This window comes from Cervus canadensis, chromosome 24 (assembly GCF_019320065.1).
Source record: "Cervus canadensis isolate Bull #8, Minnesota chromosome 24, ASM1932006v1, whole genome shotgun sequence".
Classification (NCBI taxonomy): Eukaryota; Metazoa; Chordata; class Mammalia; order Artiodactyla; family Cervidae; genus Cervus; species Cervus canadensis.
The window spans coordinates 2,159,748-2,186,587 of NC_057409.1; the positions used below are offsets into that span (position 1 = coordinate 2,159,748).

Sequence of the window (26,840 nt, forward strand, 5' to 3'; positions counted from 1 at the left end):
GAGTGAGCGAGCGTTCCTCTGGGCCCTGCCCCGCCCTTCCCTCCCCTCCCTTCCCAACGGCTCCTCTGCCTCCAGCTTCCTTCCCTTCGCCTTCTCAGGGTCTCTCCCAGGCTCTCCCTGTCCCTGGAGGTCTCTCCCGGGAAGCCTGGGGCAAGAGAAACTTCACGGCCTCCGCCAGGGAGCAGCCAGGTTGGAGTTCTGGTTCTGCCTCTTTCCAAGTTGCTGTGTGGGCCTGGGTCACTGGCTTAACCTCTCTGGGCCTCCTTTCATCATCTGAAAATGCGAGTGATGACGCTTACCTTTCCAGGGGTGCTGTGAAGACTAAAGGAGAATCTGAGTATAGTGCCTGGCATGTGGTGGTGGCTTAGTTGCTAAGTTGTGTCTGATTCTTGCAACACCATGGACTGTAGCCCACCAGGCTCCTCTGTCCACGGGATTTCCCAGGCAAGGATACTGGAGTGGGTTGCCTTGTAGCAGGTGCCTAATGAATTCTCCACCCACCTCCCAACTCTGTTGTCCTGGCCCCCATCTCTTCTTTCTCCCCCTCCCCCTCAGTACTGGAAAATGCCCGAGTTGGTTTCCAGTCTTGGGAAGAGAGGACGCTAGGGTGCAGGGAGTGGAAAGCACAGGAAAGGCCATCTGTCCCCTTCCGCCCCCGGGCCCCGGGGAAGGATGAGCTGGGGAGGAAGGAGTGACCAACCCCGGTTGGAAGGACACTGGTTTTTCCCAGGATTAGGGGAAAGCCATCTGAGTCACCCCACCACCTATTTCTCACGATGACCAGTGGTGATGGTGTAGGGTCAGCGGTCAGCTTGTGGAAATGACCGAGAGTCTGTGGCCAGATTTTCCTGGACCTAAAGCCAAATGCCCTTTTGCAGTATCTGCCCTCCCCAACTGGCTTTCACTGCATCAGTAACAGCCCAGCTCCCAGACCCCCCGCCCCCAACCAGTCACAGATCTGCCAACCCTGGTCACAGCCCTGTTCGGGGTACCAACTGGGGGCCGTGGGGAGTGTCCACTCCGCTAATCAGGCCTCCCCGCAGCCCAGCGCCTCTTCCGCTTGACTCCAGCCAGGCCCACTGCAGGGCAAGGATGAGCACGTGCTCAGAGCGTCAGCCTTGGGGTCCTGGGCATCCTCAGCCCTCCCAGCCCCCAGGGGGACAGACCCTGCCAAGATCCTGCTCTCACATCCAGCTTCCCTTTGTCCACGGTTAACCTACCTCAGTGGGAAAGGCTCAGTTATTTCCCCCCTGGAGGCTGCTCGCCAAACACAGCCACCTGCTCACGTCAGTCAGAGCCCAGCCCCAGCCCACAGGGAGGGGCCCTCGTCTCCTGTGAAAACAGACCCGTGTTCATGTCTCTGCTTTTCTCACCCCTTCTTCCTGGGTAGAGGGGACTGGGAGGGGAGGAGAGTCGGCGGGCGGACAGACAGGCTCGACCGGGATCGGGAACTTTCCTGAAGGCTAGTGATGGGAGCAGGTCATGCCTATGGGCAGGTCCTGCTAGGAACTGGAGGGCCTGGCTTCTGGGTCATTTTGGGGCCTTTTTATCATTGAGGGCACCCCTTGGGCTTCCCCTGTGGCTCAGCAGTAAAGAATCTGCCCGCAGTGCAGGAGCTACAGGAGACAGAGGTTCGATCCCTGGGTCAGGAAGATCCCCTGGAGGAGGGCATGCCAACCCGCCCCAGCATTCTTGCCTGGAGAATCCCATGGACAGAGGAGCCTGGCAGGCTCCAGTCCATGGGGTTGCAAAGAGTCGGACAAGACTGAAGTGACTTAGCATGCATGCACTCGGCCTTATCCATTCTTAGAGGACTGAACGGTGTTCTGGGGAGACAGGATCTTGAACCCGCCTCCCTGAGTCTGGATGAGAGCCGCAGGTTGAGGGCTGCCCTCCACAGACACCGTGGTCCTCTTTTTTTTTTGGTCCACCGTGATGCATCTGTAGCGATCAAGACCCCTCTCCTTGAGAAGGCATAGGTGGGAGCTGACCTCTGCCCCTCCCCCGGGCGTGGTGCAATCAGGCAGGGAAGGGGAGATCTAGATGTTTCCATGCACCACTGGATGGAGGGACCGAGGTCTTCATACTGTGTGCGTGTGATGATTCATCCTGGTGACACACAGAATCCGGCGTCTGGTCCGCAGTGGGCCTCCGACAAATGTTGGTGAGCCCCTAGGCGTACTGCAGGCCGTGCTACACGCAGCTTGGTCTGTACCCAAGGTTTCTAATGCAGCTGGTGAGTTAGTCTGAATGTCATTACGTGCAATTCCCTTCAGATTCATTTGTTTACCACCTGTTATTAACACAAAGTATGCATGCATGCGCGAAGTCACTTCTGTCGTGTCTGAGTCTTTGTGCCCCTATGGACTGTATCCCACCAGGCTCCTCTGTCCACGGGATTCTCCAGGCGAGAATACTGGAGTGGGTTGCCATGCCCTCCTCCAGGGGAGCTTCCTGACCCAGGGATGGAACCCATGTCTCTTACGTCTCCTGCATTGGCAGGCAGGTTCTTCACCACTGACACCACCCGGGAAGCCCGACACGCAGTATAGGGAGGCGCAAAAAAGAAATACACACGATTGTCTCTGCTCTTCCCAAATCTGTTCTGGGCGAGACTCACCAAAGAACAAGAGAATCAGTTATTGACAGTTGAGCGGGATTTCTGGTCAGACAGGATGGCAAGAGCAGAGGAGTTCAGAAAAGGGAGGGCGTGGTCAAAGAAGGCTTCTTGGAGGAGGCTTCCCAAAGGGGTAGCTGTAGCATTTGCTCAGAGGAAAATCAGTGAAGGAGCAGAAGGCTGGTGCAGACTGGATCGTTCAGTTCAGTCGCTCAGTCGTGTCCGACTCTTTGCGGCCCCATGGACTGCAGCACGCCAGGCCTCCCTGTCCATCACCAACTCCCGGAGCTTACTCAAACTCATGTCCATTGAGTCAGTGATGCCATCCAACCATCTCATCCTCTGTCGTCCCTTTCTCCTCCTGCCCTCAATCTTTCCCAGCATCAGGGTCTTTTCCAATATGCAGCAACTAATATGGCAAATGCTGAAACGGTGTCTAATTCAGACACATCTTGGGCTCAGTGAAGTGATCATAAGACCAGGGTTTGGACCCCAGGTTGTCTGTACTTACTTGCTGTGTGACCACAGGCAAGTTACATGAGCTCTCTGAGTCTCAGTTTCCTCCTCCAGAAGATGGGGCCAATACCAGTCACCTTGTAGGATTATTCCGAGAAATAAACGAGATGGTTCGTGTGACACACCTCACACTGCCTGGCACAGAGGAGGAACTCACCGAGTGACATTTTTCCCTCTCTGCCTCTCCCGGCCCTACTTAGAAATTGAGTGCGGGGTGGGGGTGGATTGGGAGTTTGGGATTAGCAAACTATTATATATAGAACGGATAAACAGCGTGGTCCCATGTAGAGAACAGGGAACTGTATTCAATATCCGGTCGTAAACCATAATGGAAAAGGAAAAAAAAAAAAAGAAATTGAATTAGCCATTCTTTTCTGGGACTGGAGGCCTGGCTCAGCCCAGCCCAGGCCTGGTCACTGGCTGGAAAGTCGGCCAATCTGAGTTCCCTCCGGACTTTACTTCTGACTCACTGTGTGACCTTGATAGATGCCTCGCCCCTCTGGGCCTCAGTTTCCCCATCTGCGCGGTGAACGCGGTGGGCCACCTGCTAGTTAGGAACCATCCTTCCTGCGCAGAGTCCATGATTCCCGGGAGTTCTTTGTAAACAGAGCTACGAGTCCCGGCCTCTTGGTCTCCGGGTGGGGGCCAGCCCTTCTCTCCAGCCTGTACGCCCTCCCCGCCCTCCCCAACCTTCTGGGGCCCCAGCCTGAGCCTGGCGGGCTTCCCACCAAGCCGGGGGTTCAGCCAACCAGACCTGCCTGGCATGGTGGGAAAGAATGCAAAGAGACGGATCTGTCGTCCTTTCTGATTAGCATGGGGAGTGCGCTGAACCAGACCGTCCCAGCCGATAGCGGGAAGAAAATAAGAGAGATTAGCAATGAATACAGCAGGCAGACTCAGAGCTGCTCAGGTCCATCCCTGGGATCCCCGGTGGTAGGAGAACTCCGAGATGGCAGGACAGCCGGACCTCGGAGGATAGGCAAGTCCCCAGAAGGGAGAGGCAGGGGTGACTTTGAGGGTCCCCAGAGGGCCAGGCTTCTCCTGCTTCCAAGCCTTTGTACCTGCTGCACCCCTGCCCAGGTCTCCTCCACAACCCTGTCATCATCTCAAACCCACTCCTACTTACTTTTTAGGACTTGGCCCCTTCCGGAAAGCCTTCCCTCAGCCCCTCATGCTGGGTTGTTTGTGCTTTCCTTGTGCATTTATCACACTTTATCAGTGTATTAAAAGTACCTGGATTACTAGACAAATATTGTTGTTGTTCAGTCGCTGCTGTGTCCAACTCTTTGCGACCCCACGGACTGTAGCACACCAGGCTTCCCTGTCCTTCACTCTCTCCCAGAGTTTGCTCAGATTCATGTCCATTGAGTTGGTGATGCCATCCAACCATCTCATCCTCTGTCGTCCCCTTCTCCTCCTGCCTTCAATCTTTCCCAGAAACAGGGTCTTTTCCAGTGAGTCAGCTCTTCACATCAGGTGGCCAAAGTACCGGAGCTTCAGCATCAGTCCTTACAATAAATATTCAGGGTTGATTTCCTTTAGGATGGACTGGTTGGAGACCCAACCAGGGACTCTCAAGAGTCTTCTCCAGCACAATTCAAAAGCATCAATTCTTCAGCATTCAGCCTTCTTTACAGTCCAACTGTCACATCTGTACATGACTAATGGAAAAAAACACAGCTTTGACTGACTATATAGACCCTTGTCAGCCAAGTGTCAGTAGGCAAATATTCAGTAATAATAACAATAGTTCAACTTTGGGGGCACTTACACCACAGGCTAGATACTGTCCTAAGCCCATTATACGGATTATCCCATTTAATGGTCGTAACATCTACTTTGGAAGGGGAGGATCTGGAATTATTTCTGTCTTACAGACAAGATGGGGGATAGTGGCACCAAGCAGTTTAGTGACTTTGTCCAAGGTCAGTTGCTGACAAGTGTTGGGGCCTGGACTTGAACCTGGCCCCAGAGACCATCCTGTTGGCCAGTACATGTCACAAAAATGGTCCGTCTTCCACTCGCTGGTGAGATCTCTGAGGTCCTTAAACCCTCTGATTTCAGCTTTTCCCAGGGCCCTAAGAGGTAGGAGGGCAGAGCCGTCAGGACAGCAGCTCCGGGATCCCTGGGCCTGGGCCCCCCCCCCAGCACCGTCACTTTTCTACCTGGGCGATTCCAAACAGGTTTTTCTCTGCCTCAGTTTCCCCCTCTGTGAGGTGGGACTCATAAATAGTTCCCATCTCAGAGCTAGTCCGAGGAATAAGTGTGCGGATAGACACAGCGAGTCGGCATCTGGTACCCTGTGGCCTAGCTATTTGCAGATGGGGGCTCCCGAGGCCATACAGGGGAGCTGGTGTAGGGCCCCAGACATTCTTCCTGGCACCTTTGAGTTTCCCTGCTCCTTCCTGCCTCTGGGTCTAGGCTCCTGACCTGCCCCAACCTCAGCCCCAGGGTTCCCCCCTCCCTCCAGACCCTGCCTGCTGGCCCTTTCTCCCTCCCCTGGGCGTCTCCCCAGCTGGGAACCTTTCTCCAGCACCTTCGGGGGTTGGGGCAGGTGTTCTGAGCTGCTCGAGGGGTATTTTCTGTGGGGTCGGGGTTGATGGGGAGGAACGGGGAGGGGGCCCCCTCTTCTGGGGCTTCTGGGAGTATCCGAGACCTGGGCCAGGGTCCCCCAGGAGGTCCGAGTGTGGCCCCCACCTCCCGTAGGCGATTCAGCCAGAGACGGCTGCTCTGTGCTTCAGTCTCCTTGTGAGGCAGGAGGGCCAGCCTGGTCTCCGGAAGGAGGGCGGCCCGACCCCACCCTCAGCCCGTTCAGGCCGCCTCCCACTGCCTTCCTCCAGGTCCCGGCTCAGCCGAGAACTTCCCCTTGGGCCCAGGGGATGGGAAATTGGCTGCTGCTTTCCTTTCCGCCTCGCTTGTCTCCCCTCCAGCCGCCAGCTCTCTGGCTCCATCGCCCATTTTGGCCCCGTCTGCGTCCCACTCTCCTTTTCCCCATCTCTCCTTCTCTCAAATCCAGACCCTGCCCGGGCTCGGTCCCCTAATCTCAGGCCTCTCCCGGTTTCCCCCGCAAACACCTCCTTTTCCTCCCTCCCCGCCCCTCCCCCCATGCTCCGTCCCCTAATCTCTCACGCCTCTCCCGGCCCCCCGCCCGCAAACACCTTTTTCCCCTCACTCCCCTCCCCTCCCCCCTCCCGCCCCCTCCCCCCTCTCCCCTCCCCCTTCCCTCCCCCGACGACTCCTCTCCCTCCCCTCCCCCTCTGCCTCTCCTACAGTCTCCCCCCTCCCCGCCCGCCCCCGTTTCTGTCCGCCACCCCCCATCTCTCTGTACCCAGCTCCCCGATGGCGGGCTCCAGGCAGGGGCTGCGCACACGGTTCGGGGTGCGGTCCCCGGGCCCAGCGGACCTGGGGCGCGGCGGGGGCGGGGGTGGTGTGGAGCGGGGCGCGGGCTGGGAAGGGGGGACCGGCCGGATCCGCGCGGCTGCCCCGCCCGCGCCCCGCCGTCGCCGCGGCGCCTTTGATCTATGGCCCGAGGCCGCCTGACAGTGGAAAATGCGGGGAGACAAAACCACTCAGTCAAAGTGATTCCCAACAACTGTCTCCCCGAGATAAGGACGCGCGCGGGCTCGGCGGCCCGCTTAACTCCTGCGGCCGGGGCCGGGATCGGGGAGCAGCAGCGGGCCGGGCCGCCCCCAGAACGCCCGGCCGGCGCGGGGCGGCGGCCAGTGGGGCCCGGTGCGGAGGCCGGCGGTCCGGGGGCCGGGCAGCGAGCGCTTCCCCTCGCCCCCACCCTGCTTTCTTTTGGTCCTCGGGTAGCCAGTGAGGCACTTGCTAGAACATTCTCACCTCACCCCCCTTCACTTACCAACCCCTCTTCACTTCGTCCGAGAGAGAGAAACGTCCGTCCTCCAGGCTGAGTGACCAGCAGTCCCTCCCAGAGTAGCACTTTTGCCTCTGGATGCTAACTTTCTGGATTCTGCCCTCTCCCCCTAAAGCAAGAACCAGGATTTTCTGGGGGCCCGTGTCCTCAGCACAAAGCCTGGCACATAGTGTGGTCCGGTAAACATTGGGGGGCCTGCACTGGACACTGGGCATCCGGGTTTGCAGACCCCTGCCTTCAGAGGCTTTCCAGTTAGTTTGGCAAGAGTCAAGCGGGCAAACCAGGAGCCAGAAGCCCCCAGAGAGAAAGGGCTGCCCCAGACGAGGGGGTGTGGTGGCAGGAAAGCATCTATGCCCCCCCCCAACCCCCTACCCACCGGACAAGCATGCCTTCCTCAGGGCCACCAGGATCGGCTGGACAGACCACCTGGAGGTCCAGCTCTGCCCTCCCACCGCCTTCCTTGGCTCGTCGGGGTCCACCGGGGAAATCCAGGAGGTGACCAGATTATGCAACCTGAGCACAAAAGGGAACCTTCACAATCCCGTCCTCAGCCCCCAGGGCTGTCTGGTCTGTTTGGGACAGGGAGAGCCCGCAGGGTCCAGGTGATGCGGGCGGGGGAGGGGGCAGAGTCGAGGGGAGGCAAACCCTCATCTTGGGGTTACAGGCAGGATCTGGTTTTGTCAAGACTGCTGGAGAGTGGGTTCTTGGAAGGTTAGTGGTTCCCAAAGCTGTGCATCAGAATGATCGGGAATGCCTGTTAAAAATAGACATTCCCAGGCTCCACCAGACAGATTAGTTGTTGCTGTTCCGTCGTAGTGTGCGACTCTCCGCGACCCCATGGATGCAGCACGCCAGGCCTCCCTGTCCTTCACCATCTCCTGGAGCCTTGCTCAAACTCATGTCCATTGAGTCGGTGATGCCATCCAACCATCTCATCCTCTGTCGTCCCCTTCTCCTCCTGCCCTCAATCTTTGCCAGTATCAGGGTCTTTTCCAGTGAGTCAGCTCTTTGCATCATGTGGTCAAAGTATTGGAGCTTCAGCTTTAGCATCAGTCCTTCTAGAGACTACTCAGGGCTGATTTCCTTTAGGATGGACTGGTTGGATCTCCTTGCAGTCCACGGGACCCTGTTGTGGGACAGGAGTCTATGTTTTAAAGAAGGCACCATCCGAGGCAGCTGTTTTGAAGTTTGGCACATCCTGAGCAGCGGATTAGGGAGCCTTCACCTTGTCAACCTCTCGTCAGCACCTTGACCCCCAAACCCCCTTCTTTAGGAAGTGACTCAGGGGCAGGGCTGTTTGAATTGAACTGAGACCCCTTTCAGCAATCTCCAGGATTGACGACTCCCTGGAAGTAGTTAATCGTCTGGTTCCTTTTATGATAGACACCTGCTATAGCGCTACACATTTCTCACTGCCTAGGAAGACTCAGGAATTAGCCGGGCTTTTCCTAGGGCATCTAGGCCATGCCTAGATCCTTTCAGAAGGTCAATGGACCGGTGTATGCAGCCAAGTTGCATGGGCAACCCCCAGTTTGACACAAAACTCTGGGAAGCCTTTTGGAGCGCACTGAACAGGGCGACCCATCGCTTCCCCAGCTCCTGTCCCTCCCCTGCTGGGCTGTTGGGGGCCAGCAGATAGCAGGAGAGCTCAGCGTGAGGCCAGCGCTCGTACTAGACCGGGGTCTGACCTGCGGCACCAGAGGATTAAGGTCCCCTGAGAACACCAGCGAGCGTCTTACACAGAGTGTGCATCTGGGCTGAAATTGAGACGTGATGCCCTGGGGCAGAAGTTCCTGAGCCTCCCCATCACACATAGCACCCATCCCCACCCCTAACGCCCCGGGCGTCCTTCCCTGAACGCCCTGGACGCTGACTCCACCCTCAGTCAACTCCAGGCTACCTCTCTAAGCCTCTGGGGGAAGTGGCTGTCCCAGCTGAGGTCCCACTCTGCTTTGACCCCCAAAGAAATGGGGTTATCCTCCAGCACCTTTATACTGTCCTCAGTGGTGACAAGAAATCCCCCATCTGTTCAGAACCAGAGGGGTCAATGATGTGCTTCCACCCCCATTAACTATTTGGTCCTCACTGAGTTCTGAGGGCCTGGAATCGTCATGCCCATTTTGCAGACTTGGAGAGGCAAAGCTCAAGGTCAGCAGCAAGGAACAGTGTCAGAATTCAAAAGCCCAGTCTGCCCGATGTCAGAGATTAAATTCTTCCCTCCATGCCGGGCTTTCAGAACAGAGCTCTCTCTTCTCCAGGTCTGCTCTGCACCTTGACAAGCTCCCAGGGGATTCCCACGTGCAGGAAAGTTTGAGAAGCACTGACCGAAATGACCTCATTGTTTCTTCCAAGCTCTCAGATGCCTCCTGGGCTTCTGGGGTGACTCACAATGGTCCACCCTGGGCGGCAGAGGATGGGGACAGGAAGGGGCTTTGGCGGAAAGCTGCCAAAACCCCTCAGGGGAAGAAGCAGGGGAGGCTGGCTGAGGATTCCTCCAGCCTGGGCTGACAACCAGCTGGATCAGGGTTCAAGCCTCGCCTTCTGACCTGGTGACCTTGACTCTGGCACCCGAGCTCCAGGGCTGATTCAAGGGGCACTGCCTGCTGGAGGCATGTGGGCACAGGGGCGAGGAAGTGGACAGACCCTTAGAGAGGATCAGGGTGTGAGATGCTGATGGAGGGAAGGACGGTGGGTTCGGCTAGGCAGGCAGGATAGTCAGGAAGCGGGAGGAGGGGAGGCCGAGGGAGGGAGGTGGGAAGATGGTGAGGAAATCTGAGGGAGAAGCGTACAGAGGAATAGAGACAGGAAGAGAGACGCCTGGAGACAGAGGGAGAGAAAGAAAAGGAGAAAGGACAGCACGTACAGATCTGGGCAGAGGGGCGAGGACAGGAAGCAAAGGCAGAAGCCAGGAGGGGCGGAGATGACGGGGAGCCGGGAGTGATGGCGTCAGAGACACGGCTGCAGGGAGATGAGCTCATGGAAGTGGGATGGGGCCCCAGAGCCCAGACAGGAGCGGGGACCCCAGAGTTGGAGGTGCAGAGGGCTTGCGGGAGACACAGACCCAGCCCTGCAGCCAGACTCAGGTTTGATTCCCAGTCCTGCTGCGTAGGGGACTGCTGCGTAGCTTTGGGGAGGGAAGGAGCTGCACCTTGGGTTCCCGCATCGGGGGTGTGGGAACCTGCCGGAGCCCAGCTACCGTCCAGGCTCCGTCTCCCCCTCACATGGACACCTACAGGCCAGGTGTCCATAGCAGGGACCTCACCCCAAGCCCCGGCCTGAGCCCCCGATTCCCCGCTCCCAGCCCTGGCCTCCTGGCGTGGCGGTGGTTGGTCTCCCAGCCCCCGGAACCAGGGGTGAAAAGTCTTGGCCTCTGATGAGTGTTTCTCTTTAGTTCCAGATGCCACCCTGACAGGGGCCCCCCTGTGATTGATGTCCCCCCTCCCGAGGCTGGGACCTGCTCCCGCTCCCCACCCCAGAGTTGGTGGGTGTGTGGGCAGTACAGAGCCTGAGCCTTCCAGAGTCCTCGCCTGGGCCTCCCTCCTCCTGGACCCGAGAGCAGGGAAGACCCTCCCTCAAAGCCACCCTCGGAGGAGCCACTTAAATTCAGACAAGCTGACTTTTCATCCAAGCTCGTGTTCTCCTGTCTCTGTGACATCCTTAACCCTGCAACCACGGTCAGGAGGTCATGTCAGCAAAGCACCCAGAGCCCCTTGGGGCAAAGCAGAGACCTCCGAGGGCCTGCAGGGAGGTCCCTACAGCCCCAGTGACAGAGGCGCTAAAGGTGCACCTGGGCGCAGAAGAACAAGTCTGGCTCTGGCAGTTACCCCAGGGCGTAACTGGACAGTCGTCGGACCATGTCGGGGCATACGGCCTTCAGTCACTTGAAGGCTCTTATGAGAGTGGCCGAGGAGGGGACTGTGTTCAGTTGGGGATACTGCCAGGTGGTTTGGGGACTGCTGTCAGAGTCGGGGACCATTCTTGGAGATGCAGGTGGAGCTCCGATTGGTCATGGTTGAATGGTAGTGCCTTAGATGATAACTCTACAGGTGGGAGCAGAGGTTACAGTTTGGGCAAGTGACTTGACCTCTCTGGGCCTGCGTCAGTTTCCTCATCTATTACACATGGATGACAGCGGTCCCTGTTTCACAGGGATGTTGTGAGCAGTAGATAGGTTGACACAGGAAACGCTTAGAATGTTGCTCGGCATGGAGTCAGCATTGAAGCCGCGTTAGCTGGGATGGTTACCTTTGGAAGTGCAGTCAGTACGGAGTCGTGGAGTTGGATTGTATTGGGAGCTGGGAAACCCACTGCATTGGGGTGCATGCCTTAGAGGACGGGGTGGGCACTCCATTCTGATTCCTTCCCCCACCCCCTTCTCAAACAACCCAGGGCATCGCCTTCCCAGCCCCAAGCGCCAGCCGAAAAGCTCCTATCTCATCCGGCATCTCTCCCAGCCTGGGGCCGGCAAAGAGACAACATCTCTCCATGGCCGTCCCCAGCCTCTTGTTTGTTTGGTACATCGGAGCCGTGGGCACATTTCTGCTAATTTTGTGGCTGCCTTTATCAAATGGGGATTCACAGGCGCTTTATCCTCGATAAGTGGATTAGTCGGTGAGCTAAACAAGATGGTGCGGGACGCGGGGGCTGCTCCGGAGAAGATATTTGTTTCGCAAAGAATGGAGCTTGCTTCCCTGCCCCATGAGGCGAGGCAGGCAGGGCGGAGGAGTAGCTGGCGGGCTGGCCCTCTGAGCTCCTTCTCCCAGGGCAGGGGAGAGCTGACTCGTGGGAACCCGCTACAGCACAAGCAGGAAGTGGGAGGGAGATTGGGTCCCCCTTTAGAAGCAGCCTCTGGGTCCTCTGGGAAGGAGAGGGTGGACCCCCGAGTTCCATCCCGCTACCTGTCATCCCAGGCCCATCGGGACTGTCACCTCCCTGGGCACCAGCTTCCTCACCATCTTCCACCTTCTGATGCCTTTCTCTTCCCTCCTCCCTTTCCTCCTAGCCTTGTACTTCCTTTTTGTTTCTTTTCTTTTCTTCCCTCAAACGCCTCTAAAGGCCTTTTGCTAAGTGTTGTGAATCTAGACATAGATGAGACATAGTCCTTGCTTTTACAGACAACAGACCAAACCAAACCCAGAGGTCCCCAAACATGGCAACAAGAAGCAACTCTGGGTGCACACTGGACGTCTGGAGGTTCACTCCAAAGTCCAAAATGTGACCCCCTCCCCGAAGGCCCTGGGAGTGGTGTGTAACATGTCACAGACTGCTCACGTATTGTCTGTAAAATGCACGCTCATTTTGCCTGCTTTGCCACTGTGGAGCCATATTTGTTGGCCATCATAATAAAGTTAATTAGCACCAGGGCAAGTCGGTGCTCCAGGAAGTTGTGCCATGCCCTCTTGTGACTTGGCATGGTACGTGATGCCACGCGACATCGTGGATGTCGAGACTGGGAGAGAGAGGCAAAGAGGACTGGATGTGTGGCGTCTGGGTGACCAAGAGGCTGACGTAATCCCAGCAGATACAGGGCGTGCAGAAGGAACACTTGGGTCCGCGTGGAGGTCAAGGCTGGGGGGTGGAGGAGGCGGGCAGTGCCCAGGAGACAGGTTGGAGCGAGATGTGGATTTCAGCGGCGTCTCTCTAGAGAGACCAGGAGACAGAATGTATGTTCAGAGGGCGAGGAGATAAAGAGGCTGGGAGGACGCTTGGCCCAGCTGTCCACCTAGGTGGATGAGAACGTGGGGGGACGCAAATGTTTTCTTTTCCCTTCCGTTTTTAGCATGGCGGTGGCCAGGATCTTGCGGTCTCTGCTCCGTGCTGCAGTGCAGTCTGGTTGGAGGGGGGCGGGGAGCAGAGACTCTTCTCGGAAGGGAAGAAAAGGATGGAGCAGAGCGACCAGGGTCCCCAGCTGGTCCTTTGCAGCGCCCGTCCTCCCCAAGCTGCCTCCAGCTGAGTGTGATTTTGCTATTTATTTACATGTAATTATTGCTATGAGGTGCAGATATTAACGCTGTCAAGAGCAATTTGCTCTGACATTTTTCACTCGCTCAGTGCCCCCGCCACTCTCGACGGAGCCCAGGGCTCTCCCCACTCGGGCCGCTGCGCGCTCGGTGGCCCGGCCGGGAACCACCCAGCCGGCAAGGAGTGGCGGCCGTGAGCTCACCCGGCTCCTCTGCAAACTCATTAAGCTTCGAAATTGAATTTGGTCCGGGAGAGGGCTGGCTGGGCCCTGCTCCACCCAGACGAGGCTGACTCAAGGCCTCGCTGCCCTGCCCTCCTCCAAGAAAACTGGGCAGGGGCTGGTGGCAGAGGCTGGCAGAGGGCAGCTGGTGAAGCGGGTGGAGAGTCGTTGTCAGAGAGGTGGGCACACACAGCCACCGAGGGTCAGTCAGGGCCACTGACACCCTCTCCACCCCATCAGCTGCTCCCCCGACAAGAAAACCAGGCAGCTGTAACTTTGGGGGACATTGCTGCAATTGACTGCTGTACCCCTCTAACAAAGAGGCTTCCCGTGGGACCAGGCAAGCATCTTAGGCAGCCTGCAAAGGGTGGGTACCATGGGAGAGATACTGAGCTGGCCCTGCAGGAGGAAAATGCTAGAAAGAATTCCGAGTTCAAATCCCAGCCCACCGCTTCCTGACTGTACAGACTTGGATGAGATTTTTAGTTTCCACGAGCCTCAGTTTCCTGATCTGTAACATGGAAGAGCCAATAGCTACCCTTCACTGAACCTAAGATGATTTGATCGGGTGTCCTTGGTGGCTTAGTGCTAAAAAAATCTGCCTGCTAACGCAAGAGACATGTTCGGTCCCTGGGTCCAGAAGATCCCCTGGAGGAGGAAATGGCAACCCATTCCAATATTTTTGCCTGGGAAATCCCACGGACAGAGGAGCCTGGCGGGCTACAGTCCACGGGGTCGCAAAGAGTCGAATATGACTTAGCGACTCAGCAACAAGACGATTTGAGGCTGGCCCTTCCTTTTTCTTCTCAGAAGGCCTCAGCAAGCGCTTCGCGTGAAGCCAGCATCCTGGCTGCCTCAGGCATAGCACGGTGCCGTGGATGATGAAATGCATTCCAGTTCTGCAAAGACTAAAATCACATCATTCGGACAGCTGTGCCAAGGAGTGAATGGCGGTGCTGCCCAAACCCATAGTAGGTGCTCAGCGCATAGTAGGTGCTTAAGAGTGGAAGGGTTGGATCAGGTTTCCTTGTGAGCCTCTGGATCAGAGGGGCTGCTTTATATAGAAGAGAAAGTTGAGGTTGGCTCCTCTTTTCATTCCCTCCACGGAAGGGGCGTTGCTCCTCCGAGGGCCAGCAGGGCCTGAGCCATCAGGGCGGTGAGTCCCTAACGCATTGTGATACGTGCCGGCTTGTCCGCCCAGGTTCTAACGAGGCCTCCCTGCCACCACTCACTCCCTGCCATGGCCAATCTGCGTCCAGTCTCAGGTAATTACTGAGAGGGAGCTCCCCCACGCCGCCGGGGCGCAGAGAGCCCAAGCCACCCTGTCCCCCACCTCCTCTCCCCTCCCCCTCGGCCCTCCCGGCTGCCCCCCGCCCCCCAGCTCAGCCAATTAGGCCCCGACACCTGGAGCCGCTGACAAACTGCTTCTGTCACTTGCTCTCTGTCTTTCATTAGGGCCGCGGAGGAGGGGAGCGGGAGGGGAGGGGGAGGAGATGGCATCTTTCATGCTTAGTAAGGCCAGATACATTAATTACAAAACGGCCATTTGCCGCGTGAAAGTGTGCTAATTAAATTTATGCAATCATTATCTTTAAATAGTCATATCTTTCCCGGCGATCGGCCCCTTCCTTCTCCAGCCCTGCCGCTGCTCCGAGCGGACTTGCGCTAATCCCGGCCCCCCATTATCGCGCCATCGGAGACAGTGTCTGAACCCTCCGTACCCGCTTGCCTCCAGCACCCGCCAGGGCCCGGGAACCACAGCCCGGGGCCCGCGTACCCATCCTAGCACCGAGCGCCTTCAGGCTGGGGTCAACCCGGGGTCCACCAAAGGAGGGGGAAGCCCAAGCCGGCCCCCGCCCCACCGGTATTTCTAGATGTTTCCAGAGATACAGAGTTTGACATCTTATTGACCAGACATTGGAAATGTGTGTGTGAGAGAGAGAGTGAGTACCTTAGCTTCTTGGACAATGAGTGGGAAGGCATTCTGTGCACCCCAACCATTTTCTGTGTGCACCCCATTTTCTGTGTGCACCCCCATTTTCTATACGCACCCCATTTCTATGTGTACCCCCACTTTCAATGTGTGCCCCCATTTTCTATGTGCACCCCCATTCTCTATGCAGCCCCCATTTTCTAGACAGCCTTTAGCTAAGCCTGCAGGACCCCTGAGGTGAAGAGGGGGCTCTTACACCCACAGAGCTGAGGGGAGGGGAGGGACCTTCCCTTTCTTTTCATCCATTCAGTCTCTGCCAGGCCCTGTGCTGGGGATAAACAGATACGTCACTCACACATTCACGGGTGTGAATTCATGCTCACACACATTTGCACACATAGGACTCCCACACGGCACTCACGCGAGCTCGCAAGCACACACACAGAACTCACACGCGCACGTACTCTCGTGGGTACACGTGTGCACACACACGGCACTCACACACACTCACAGAATACCCACACTCTACGTGCCCACGGACTCACACACACACATGCATGAGTACTGGTTGGACACCCCCTGTGTGATGGGCAGTGGGAACAGGACAGTCATTGTGCCTCTAGAAGCTCTTGGTCAGACCCAGGGCCAAGGGCGCTCTGCGGCCAGGGCAGGAAGGGGGGCCCCAGTCGGGCTGAAAGTCCTTTCTCAGAGAGGCCCTTGTTTGGCTTCCCCTGTCTGTGTGTCCCGCTCCACACACCAGGAGGCTGTTACAGGAGGTCTTGGCTGAGTCCTCCCTCTGCAGAAATTACCCTCCCTGCTTTCCTCTCCAATCAAACAGAACCTGATTCCTGAAGTCTTTTCGGGTCCCCTGTGTTGACCTGGGCTTCCCTGATAGCTCAGTTGGTAAAGAATCCACCTGCAATGCAGGACACCCCAGTTCTACCCCTGGGTCGGGAAGATCCCCTGGAGAAGGGATAGACTCCCCACTCCAGTATTTTGGCCTGGAGACGCCCATGGACAGTCCATGGGGTCGCAAAGGGTCGGACAGGACTGAGCGACTTTCAGTTATGTTGAGCTACCCCACGGAGGGGAGAGAGAAGCCGGTGGGCTTTGGGAGCGGGGCCAGAAGTGGCAGTCCATGGCCCGGAGTCCTCCTGAGCGTGCTGTGAACCTCTGAGGCCTCCAGGCCCCAGCGTGCGCCCTCGGAGAGGTCACCTACGGGGGCAGGCTGGATACATGCTCAGACATGCGGGCAGTGTCCACAGCAACACTCACACGTGAGACTCACTCATGGTGCTCACACACGTGCACGCACAGTACTCTCACACGACACTCACATGAGCTCACAAACACACACAGAACTCCTATCTGCACGGGACATGTGTGTGCATGCACAACACTCACACATGCACACTAAACACCCACACATATGTGCCCATGGACTCACAGACACACATACAAAATTCAAATACACATACACACAGTACTTTCACGTGAGCATGCGTATGTGCACTCCCACACTAGTCTCAAACATGCAGTATCCCCTTATGGGCCCGTATAATACACACACACACACACACACACACACACACACACACTCTGAGTTAAGAATGACCCAGAATCGTCTATGGGAAGTGCCAACCACAGCCGGTGCAGGGCTAGAGCACTGGACTAGAAGTCAGGGGTCAAGCGTTCTTGCCCCTGTGCGGCCACTCGTCCCCCGGGTCAGTCTGGTTGAGACCCTCCTGAGCCTCAGCTTCCTCATCTGAGAATGGGGGCTCACCGTTTCATAGAATAGTTACGAGGCTTAAAGGGAGGTGGCTTTGGGAACTGAAGCGTTCTGTGCTTGGGCAAGAGAAGGGCCTCCCTGGAGGCTGGGTGGGGACAGTGAGAGGGGAACCAGCGTCGGGGCAGGGGAGAGGCACTTGCGGGGTGCCAGCTCTCCTGGTTGGGGGGAACTGCTGGTGTGAGAGTTGTGGCTGGTGGAGGGGGGCGGGCTCAGGCCATAAAGCAGAGAGATGGAAGGAAACAAAAGGCGGGTGGGGACAGGGAGACCTGCAGGAAATCTTGTTTGGAAGCTCAAAGTCAGCACCCGAAGCCCATTACCGCTGTCCACAGGGGGCAGGGAGCGGGGAGGGGCCCGATCCTCTTAGCTGAGAACTGAGCGGGGAGAGCGGGCAGCGGCGGGGGGCGGCTGCCTGGATGGGTGATTTCTCGCTTGCACTAATCCCAGCATGGAGCTGGGGACAGGCGGCCGGACAGGCGGGCGCATCTGTGTGATGTGTGTCTGGGCGTCCGTCCGGGGTGACGGGGGCGGGGCGGGTGGCGGGGGTGGATGTAGGCACGGAAGCTCGCGTCAGTGCGCTGGCGGTTCCGGAGCTGAGAGGCTGCATCTGTGTGCCCGTGCGCATCTGTGCAGTGTGTGGACGGCGTGGGGGCCGGCAGGTGTTCACGTGTGTCCGTGTGGGTCCATCCGTGTAATGCTCTGTGTATCTCAGTGTGAGTGTCTGTGTGTGTTCTGTGTGCAAGCCCGTGATTTCACTCACGTGAGCGTGGATGTGTAGTCATATTGTGTGTGTAGCAGTAATAGTGACGATCTGAGAGCGGTGATTCTCAAACTTGGCAGCATTAGAATCACCTGGGGAATGAGCTTTTAAAAATCTTGACTCCCAGATCCTCGGGTCAACTATTCAGCATCTCTGAGGCAGGGGTCCCCAATCTCTGGGCTGCAGACCACTACCTCCTGTCAGATCAGTGGAGGCATTGGATTAGGAATAAAGTGCACAGTAAATGTAAACGTGCTTGAATCATCCTGAAGCCACCCCCGCTTCCTGGCGTGTGGGAAAATTGTCTCCCATGGAACTGGTCCCGGGTGCCAAAGAGGTTGGGGGCCGTGGCTCTAAGGGACGGGGTGCTGGCATCGTCGTTTTAGAAGACTCTGCAGGCGTTGGCACCGGGCGGCCAAGTGGAGAAGCAGCTATCTCAGCAGACAAGCCCTCGTGGGGCCACCCTGTGCCTGCTCCACGGTGTGTAGCCTGCCCCTGTGGGGTTTAGCGGGACACGGGGATGGACTTGGGGCCCTGCGGGACCAGGGCAAGTCGTGAGCTGGGCTTCACCACCTCAGCCCCAGCCTGGGTTGGTTTGGGGCCCCAAGAGACAGCCTTCATGTCATACAGACAGAAATTGCATTGCGTCCCTGGCAAGCTGTGCCCTTACCTTCTCTCCTCGACCAGAGGAAGAGGCTGCCCCCAAACACGCCCCTCCCAGCCCTTGCGGAAGTCGGAGGGATGAGTTAGTGAGAGGGTGGGCCAGGCAGAGGTGTAGTCGGCTCTGGGACTTGGAGACAAACTTGTTCAGTGCGCCAAGACAGCTGGTCATTTTGGGGCCAAACGGAGCCTGGGGTGACTGTCATGGGTCCTGGGGCCGGCTACACTGGGACCGGCTACACTGCCGCCCATTGGAGGTGACGCTCTGCCTGAGTGCAAGCCGCTGAGCCTGTGTGAGCCTCAGTTTCCCCACCTCTGAAGCTGTGGTCAATTTCCAGGGTGCCACCCAGCTTTCCTGTATGTATTTGGGTGCATCTACATGCGTGTGTGTGTGTACAAGTGCATTGGTGAGTTTAAGAAAGGTGGAAGGGCGTACGTGAGGTTTATCCTGGCGGTTTACTGGGGTTTTGATGAACGGCTTTTTGGCAGTCTGGAGAAGAGGCACCTTGAGCTGCCCCGCCTTCTGGGACTCAGGTGTGTGTCCCTGTGAACTGTGTGTGTGTGTGCAGGTACGCGAGTTCTGACCTTGCTGGTTCTCCACCAGGACTTTGAGAGTCGCTGCCACTCTCTACAAGTGAGAAGGTCCAAGGACCCTCGGGGACCAAGGCAGGCCATGAACTGCCCCTCCAGACCATCCCCCGGAGCAGGTGTGGCCTTTCCTTGTGGCCCATCTTGCTCCTTTCCAGAGTGCAAGCAGAGTGACGCTTCTTTCAGAAAGCACCCACTGTCTGCCGTGTGCCATGAGGCAGAAGAGAGGGAAAAGACAGGGTCCCTGACAGTGAGGAGTTCCTGGATCTGCCCTCTCTCAAGCCATGGTACAAGTAATCCAGTTGGAAGTTGTGGAGAGAGGGAGAGGTGGGGAACAGCTTGCATTTACCAAGAATCAGTAATGTGCCAGGCACTGACTGAAGCATCCTATGTGCGTTTACCCATTTAATCCTCCCAATAACCCGTTAGGTAGTGACAGTTATTATCATTCCCATTATACAGATGAGAAAACTGAGGTACGGAAGGTTACAGAAATTGCCCAGGGTCAGAACTAGTTAGCAGTAGAGCGTGGATGCTCATGCAGACATCCTGGCCTCCCGGTGCTGCAGGGAGACCCCTCAGAGCCCTGCATGGCCAAGTGTCCTCGATGAAACTGCTGTCTGCCGGGGCCTCGGGCCTCAGGGTCTCCTTCTGGCGTGGACAAGGTGGGGCTCTCGACCTACCGCCTGGTTGCTGGTCCTGTGGTCCTTGGCGTCATTCCAGCCCCAGTTTCACCTCCAGGTCCGCCGTCCTCCCCACACACACCTCGGCTCCTGCCCCTCCCTGCCCGCCTGCGTCTTGCCACAGCCCCCACTGGCCCACCCCGAGCCGGGCCATGGAGCGCCCACGATGGCGATCGCCCTTCTAATTGCAGCCTCGCTCCCCAAGCCACGTTCGGTTATCACAGAGGGTGCAGATCTCACAGCTCAGCCTCCCCGGTCCCAGGCCCTCCGGGCCAGCTCAGGAACGGAGGGAATTAATTACATTTTCCCATCCCCTTCTTTTAAAGTAGGGGAGTGCCGGCAGGTCCCCGGGGAGGGGGCGGTGAGCAGAGGATGTGGAAGGGGGGCTGCTGCTGGGTTCCCGTGGCCCCCACCCCCCAAAACCTACAAGCCTCTCCCCAGCGAGCGGAAGGTGGGGGGGCGGGGAGGTGAGGCCGGCCCCTCATTGATTCAGTCCGGTGGAGGCTGGGACTGATTTAGAGCAGGGGGAGCCGAAGGGGGGGGTCGGGGGGGTGGGAGGAAGGGACGGCTGTCACTCAGCCTGACGGACAGCCCAGAGATCTGCCTTCAGATAAAACCTTACAGATGTGGAGGTCGGTATTGATTTTGAGTTAGTAACGGTAAGGTACCAAGAAGTAATATATTAGTGAAAGCAAGGTCATTGGGAAAAAAGTAAAACTCACTGGGGGAGAGGCCTTAGCATTCTTGAGGGGGGCAATTACCGCATCAGATCAGGACTTCCTCAAGTTCAAAAGTTTGCAGGCCCCAGACCTCTGGCTGGGCCCCTAACTGTGGGCCAACGCTTCCTGCTTCCCAGGGCAAAGGGGCACCCGCGGAGGTCCATGGGCCTTCCCGAGGCTGGCGGGGGCCATGTGGGCCTGCAGGGCTGCCACGGGCCTCTCTCCCCATGCTCTCTGGCTCAGCTTGCCATGGGGAGGGATCACAGCGAGGGGTGGGGAGACACAGGTTCAAGTCCCAGCTCTGCCACTGCCTGGCGGTGCGATCTTGGGCACTCCTTTTCACATTCCCTGTGCCTTGATTTCCCCATCTGCAGAATGAGGGTAAAACAGCTCATTTGCCGGAGAAGTCATTCCATGCTCTTCCTCTCTTTGGAGGGGTCTGACCCCATCATCTTGGAAGCAGTCATGCCTTGAGACAGGAGGCTGGATGCAGGCGAAGCCCTCTGATCCCCAGACTTCTAGGCACCCTGGGAGAGAGCAAGCAGATGCTCCACACCCGCCCTTGACACCCAGCCCAGATGTGGACCTGATTTGATGTTGCAGGGCAAATCCCACTGAACAAATCCCATTACAGGGCAAGCTCGCTGGGCCTGAGCGGATTCTGAGCTGTCTGTTAATGGCTCAGGGTCCAAGCCCCCCAAGCCACTGGGCACCACACGAACCCCTTCTCACAAAGCATTCCAGGAAGGTTAGCATTGACCTTCTTGCTGTGTCTCAGACCTGCTAGGCATGTTCCAGCCTTTGCACTTGCTGGCTCTTCTGCCTGGACAACACTCTATTCTGTCTTCCCCTGCCTGATTTTTTCTGGTCTTGCTAGCGACGTCTTCCCTGACTACTCCACATTCTTTGTCTTTCTTCCTTAGCACTGATCAGTATTGGAAATTATATTGTTTGTTTTCATCTTCCTGCATTTGACTGGCAGCTCCTGGAGGTCATGGAGCTTTACTCTTCATTACTGTATTTCGATGCCTGGTGCAGCATCTTGCACATATTAGGTGCTCAATAAATATTTGTTAAGTGAACATGCATGTATTTGACAGGATTTTCTGAGCTTATAGTTTGTAGGAGGTACAGCGTAGACACGGGAGCTGCAATGACGGACGAAACACAGTTCCATTCTGCCCTCAAAGAGCTCACAGCTGAGCCCTGTGTCTAGCTTGGCATATAGTAACACTCTGTGAAGTGTCTTATGAATGAATAAGTGAATGAATGAAGGAAGGATGTCTTCAGGAAACACTCTCTGGTTTGGGACAGCCGGGACATAAAGTGCAAGGTAGGAAGGAGTGCGGGGAATTGGGACATGGAGGTGGAGGTCCAGTCACATGAAGCTTTGCCCTGTTCATCTGGGAGGTACCAAAGAGCCACGGATAATTCTTGAGCAATGTAGTCAGATTTGTTGGGGCGGTTGTCTGCAGATCTCTGCCTTGCAGGGTGAGTATGGATCTATGCACACCTCCCAGCCTGTCCTCCAAAGCATCCTTCTTCTCTCCCCAAATACCTCCCCACTTGTCTCCTCCATCCCATCCTTGCTGGGCCTGGCATCTTGGTGATATGTAAAGAGAAGGATTATACCAGAGGCTCATCAGAACTGACAAACCCTCAGAAGAGGCTTCCCACCCCACAACGATCCTTTCAAGGAAAGGGAAATGGGAACCTGTGTGTTTTCCCTGAGACTCTAAGTTTGTTCTTGGGGCCAGGGCCCCTTGAAGGAGGAGCAGTGTTTGTGCTTATACGGGGTAGGCAATGGGAGGGAGGGTGATTTTCTTAATTTAGATGGAAGCGAGATCTAGATTGGGAAACTGACAGGCAACCTGGAAGAGAATCGGGTCTCCTCACCCCAGGGCAGTGTTAGATTCCTGAGTGTGTCCCCAGACCGCCCAACACACACACCCAGCAAATTCCTCAGGCCCAGGACCCCAGTGCAACAGTCAGGAAACAACAGACCCAGATCCACCTGTGTTTTTGCATCTCATTGGGTTGATAACCTGCAAAATCCCACCCAAACCTCACCAACTGTGGTGGAGACAAAGTCCAGCCACAGAAGACCTTGTGTCCTTGACTTTGGCTCTGGGGGTGGGGTGAGGAAAGAAAGGACAGAGGAGGGGTGACCCCCAAGGCTGAGAGGCGCATGCTGGGTGCATTGTGGGGAGAGTCAGGGGAGGCTGTGCTCATGGCATTCTTGAGGAGCCAGGCCCCCCCGGGGGTCTGGGATCCCACCCCACACCTCCAGGGAGCCCACATCTGGAGTGAGAACCTCTACCGTGGTCACATGTCTAAAACCCATCCTCGAGAGTCAGACTTGACATCATCAGGCTAGAGGGGTCAGGCCCTGGCACACCCGCTGTGAGATCTGGGGAAGACGCAGCTCTGGGTGGGCCTCGGTTTCCACATCTGAGAAATGGGTGTCATGACTCCGCCCCACACGTCTCTGGGGGGCTCTACACTGGAGAGTCACACTGCGTCTGTTGCTAAGAGGAGGGAAAAATAAGGAGGATTAGAGGATCTGGGGCCGCTGATGGCTGAGCACGTCCCACGTGCAGAGCCTGTCTCGGCCTCTCAGCCACGCTCTGAGGATAGAGGTGGTCGTAGGGGCTAAAGGTTAGCACGTGGAGGAGCTCAGGATCTGGCCCTGGCCTGAGGATTCCACATCGGTGCCCTCTGTCTGGGTGATGCCTCGCCCCTGGAGCAGGTTTGAGTCAGACCTGGGAAGGTCAAAGTTTTCACCAGGTGTCCCGTCGGCCAAAAGTTCACCGTTCCAATGCGCAGAGTCCGCTTTCTCCCCAGGGGGCGGGTGGGGTCATCAGAGAGCCCACCGTGTGCCCAGCCTGGGCGGCAGCGAGGCCCTTCAGCTCAGTGCAGAGCAGGCTGTCAGCAGGGTGGGCCTTGCCTGGGCCCGGGGTCTCCCTCCCATAAAAGGTGGCATTACCAGGAGGTCACTGGGGGTGACCCAGCAGGTCAGGTCCAGAAGGACTGCTTCTCCCTCCGCTCCCCCTGCTCGCCTCTGGATTGGCCAGGTCACCCCGGGCCCCTGCCCTCCCCTCCCCGGCCACCTTTACTCCCCTCTCTCCAAGAGCTGGACCCCCGAGCCACCCAAGTGCCCTCTGTCATGCCCATGTCACAGACATCTGTGAAAGCACTTGGAACCACTGGCCGTGTAGGCGCAGACGTTCAAAGCTGAGAGTGTAGTAGGCCTAGCACAGGACTGCGGGGTGATGCTGGACAGATCCAGAGTCTCTAACCTTTGTGTCGGAAGATGGGGGCATCCCAGTCTGACGGGGAGACGCAGTTCCTAGGGGAGCTCCCTGTCTGACGGAAGAGACATAATGAGCTGGTCCATTCATTCATTCATATATGCATTCATTCATTCAGCAGACAAGCGCAGGGTGCCCCTCGGGCTGGGAACAGAGAGGGGAGCGGGGCCTGCCCTGCCCCCAGAGCTCTCAATGCAGGGATGCTCCCTGGGCCGGCATTTAGCCGGACACACCCCTGACCGTCTTCCCCACAAAGGCAAGTAAGCCAGGTACACGGAGGATCTCAAGGCTGCAGGGACCTCAAGGGAGAGACTCCAGCGAAGGTCTGTGCAAGGCCAGCCCGGCACCGCCCCTGCACCCTGCTAGCCTCGCAGGGTCCGCCCTGGGGCCCGCCCGCCCTGCCCTGACGCTCTCCCCGCAGGTGATGAGCATCCTCAGCAACCCCAGCGCGGTGCCGCCGCAGCCGCAGGCCGACTTCTCCATCTCGCCGCTGCACGGCGGCCTGGACTCCGCCACCTCCATCTCGGCCAGCTGCAGCCAGCGGGCGGACTCCATCAAGCCGGGAGACAGCCTGCCCACCTCCCAGTCCTACTGCCCGCCCACCTACAGCACCACCGGCTACAGCGTGGACCCCGTGGCCGGCTACCAGTACGGCCAATACGGCCAGAGTGAGTGCCTGCCGCCCCGGGCCCCCCTCCCCTCCCTGTCCCGACGCTCCCCCCGCCGACAAGGGCCTCCCACTTACTTGTAGAGAACTGTGAGGTGGTGTTGGGTGGGGGCGCCCATTTCACAGGTGAGGAAACTGAGGCTCAGAAAGGCAGAACTGCCGTCCTGAGATGATACAGCCCCGGACCCCGGCACTCACGCTCCTCTTGGCTCGGAGCCTTGCTGTCCCGTAGGAACATCATATGAGCCTCCAGTATCATTTAAAATTTCCTCCTGGCCACCTTTTACAAGTGGAATGATTTCTACTAACATTTCTTATGTAACCCAGTATATCTAAAAGATGATCGTTTCGATACGTAATCCACATGACATGATGAGTAAGACTTTTTTACATTCTTTTCTTCAGAGACTGTTTTTGAAATCCAGACCGTTTTCCTTCAGTTACTAAGTTTTCACTGGAAAAACTCGGTCTGCCTTTGTTTCGTGAAATTTACAACTGGAGGAAGAAGGTTTACACACTCAAGTTGTTCCAAATACTTTGAAAAATTTCTCAGTCACTGTGAATGTGATCGTGATAGTCGCTCAGTTGTGTCCGAGTCTTTGAGACTCAGGGACCGTGGCCCGCCAGGCTCATCTGTCTGTGGAATTCTCCAGGCAGGAATGCTGGAGTGGGTAGCCATTGCCTCCTCCAAGGGATCGTCCCAACCACTAAATTAAAGCAAATTACAGGCTTAAATCTAAGAGAAAATCAGATCGGAAGGTGACATGCAGCTCCCCGACTGCACCGGGCACATTCCGAGTGCTGGGGAGCCAGGGCACAGACCCTGCCCCTTTCTCCTTCTCCCACCCCCACAACAGGGCAGAGCTGTGTCTTAAGTTCTCTCCCCCACCCCCCACCCCAGCTTTGGTTTCCCCAGACTGTGAGCCGGTCTCTGGTGCCCGCCCGGAGCGCCACGCTCTTGGCCTCTGGTCTGGAGCAGAGACGGCGGGCCTCAGACTGGGCCGGCGCCCCCAGCTGCCAGGTGGACCGGGCGGCCGCCGAGCCCGTCCCGCCGGCCGGGGTGGGGATGAGGTCCCGCGGCCCCCTGCCCGGCCCCCGGCCAAGGCGTCACCTGCTGGTGTCAAGCTAATCAGAAGGGCGTGTGGCAACAGGGTGTGACCTCCCAGCCCAGGGCCCTCGCTGCCCCTCCGCAGCCCCGGCCTGGCCCCCGACCTCGGCCTCCTGACCCCACCCCTCACACAGCCGTGCCTCCACGGCTAAATGCGGGCCAGCTGTGCGGGCCTCCACCTCCCAGCTGTGTTCGTGGCCTCCTCCCTGTGGACGCGTGTGTTCACGTACGTGTATCTAGGTGAGCGCGAATGCACACGTCAGGAGTACATGGCAGTGTGTGTGTGTGATGTGTGTTTTGGCACACCCGTGTTAGTGCACACGTTTTGTGTCCCAGTGAGTACGCATATATGTGCATACGTGAATGTGTGAGTGACACAGTGTGTGTGTTCCCATGATGATTAAATGTGTGAGCGTGAGTGAGCATATTGTGTGTGTGTGGTTTGTATGTGAACACATGTACACGTTTGGTCATGTGAGTATATGTGCCCATAGCATATATGCATGTGTGTGTGGAAATGTGCTTTCAGACGTGTTCATGTGGCTCAGTGTGGGGGGGGGGCGCCTGTGTGTTTGACCTGCGCTGTGGAGTGTATGTATGTGTGCCTGTGTGTAAATACGGAATGTGTGTGGCTGTGTGTACATGTGTACACGTGTGTTTGCTGTGTACGTATGCTGGAGCGAGTGTATTTGGAGTCCATGTATGTGCAGTGTACAAACAGGTATGGATATGCTTGAGTGTTTGTACTGGGATCCAGGTGTGCCTCTGGGTGTGAACTCGTGATGTGTGTATGACTGTGTCCGTGTGAGTGTGTGTGTGTGTGTGTGTGTGTGCCTGCATGTCTGAGAGCTGGGTGCGCACGCGGGCACGGCGGTGTCTGCAGAGGGGCCAGCATGACCCCGTGGCCCAGCCTGCGTTCCCGGGCGTGGAGCGGGGCACACATGCTCTTGATAAAGAGTTCAGCGTGGCTCCAGAGGCAGCCGCGGCCCCGGCCCGGGGCGGGCGTTAGTCACACCCGGAGCCCGTGCCCGACTCCAGGGGCGCCTGCCCAACTCGGAAATAAAATTAACCCCAAAGTCAGCATGGGGGCCATGAGGGAGGGGGGATCAAAAGCGAAAGGGCCCGGGAGGCGAGAAGGGAGCTCTGTTCCCCGTCGCTGGGGAAGAGCTGCCCGGGTTTCCTCCCTGCCTGCTCCTCACCCCCACCCCTCACCCTTCCAACCTCCAGCTCCCCCCGAATCATCCCCCTCCAGCCCCACCCTGCCTCCCTTGGCTTCGCCAGGGGCTGCTCAGAGCTCCTTCTGGGCCACCTCCTCCAGCCCTTCCCCAGGGGAATCTGACTCAGACCCCACTCTCCTCCACCCAGCCCACAGAGGCTCCACTAGGGGAGGACTGAGGGAGAGCCTGCCCCTCCACCAACCTGTTGTGGGCAAGT

The 26,840-nt window shown here is 57.5% G+C and overlaps 1 protein-coding gene across 3 annotated transcripts in view; it reads left to right on the forward strand.

Moving 5' to 3' along the window:
* Positions 1–26,840, forward strand: part of PAX7 (paired box 7) — a 107,413-nt gene that overhangs the window by 72,397 nt on the left and 8,176 nt on the right. For all 3 annotated transcript variants that reach the window (XM_043445911.1, XM_043445913.1, XM_043445912.1), the window contains exon 8: positions 24,053–24,299. In XM_043445911.1, the coding sequence (XP_043301846.1) occupies positions 24,053–24,299 (247 nt within the window). The remainder of the gene's footprint in view (positions 1–24,052; positions 24,300–26,840) is intronic.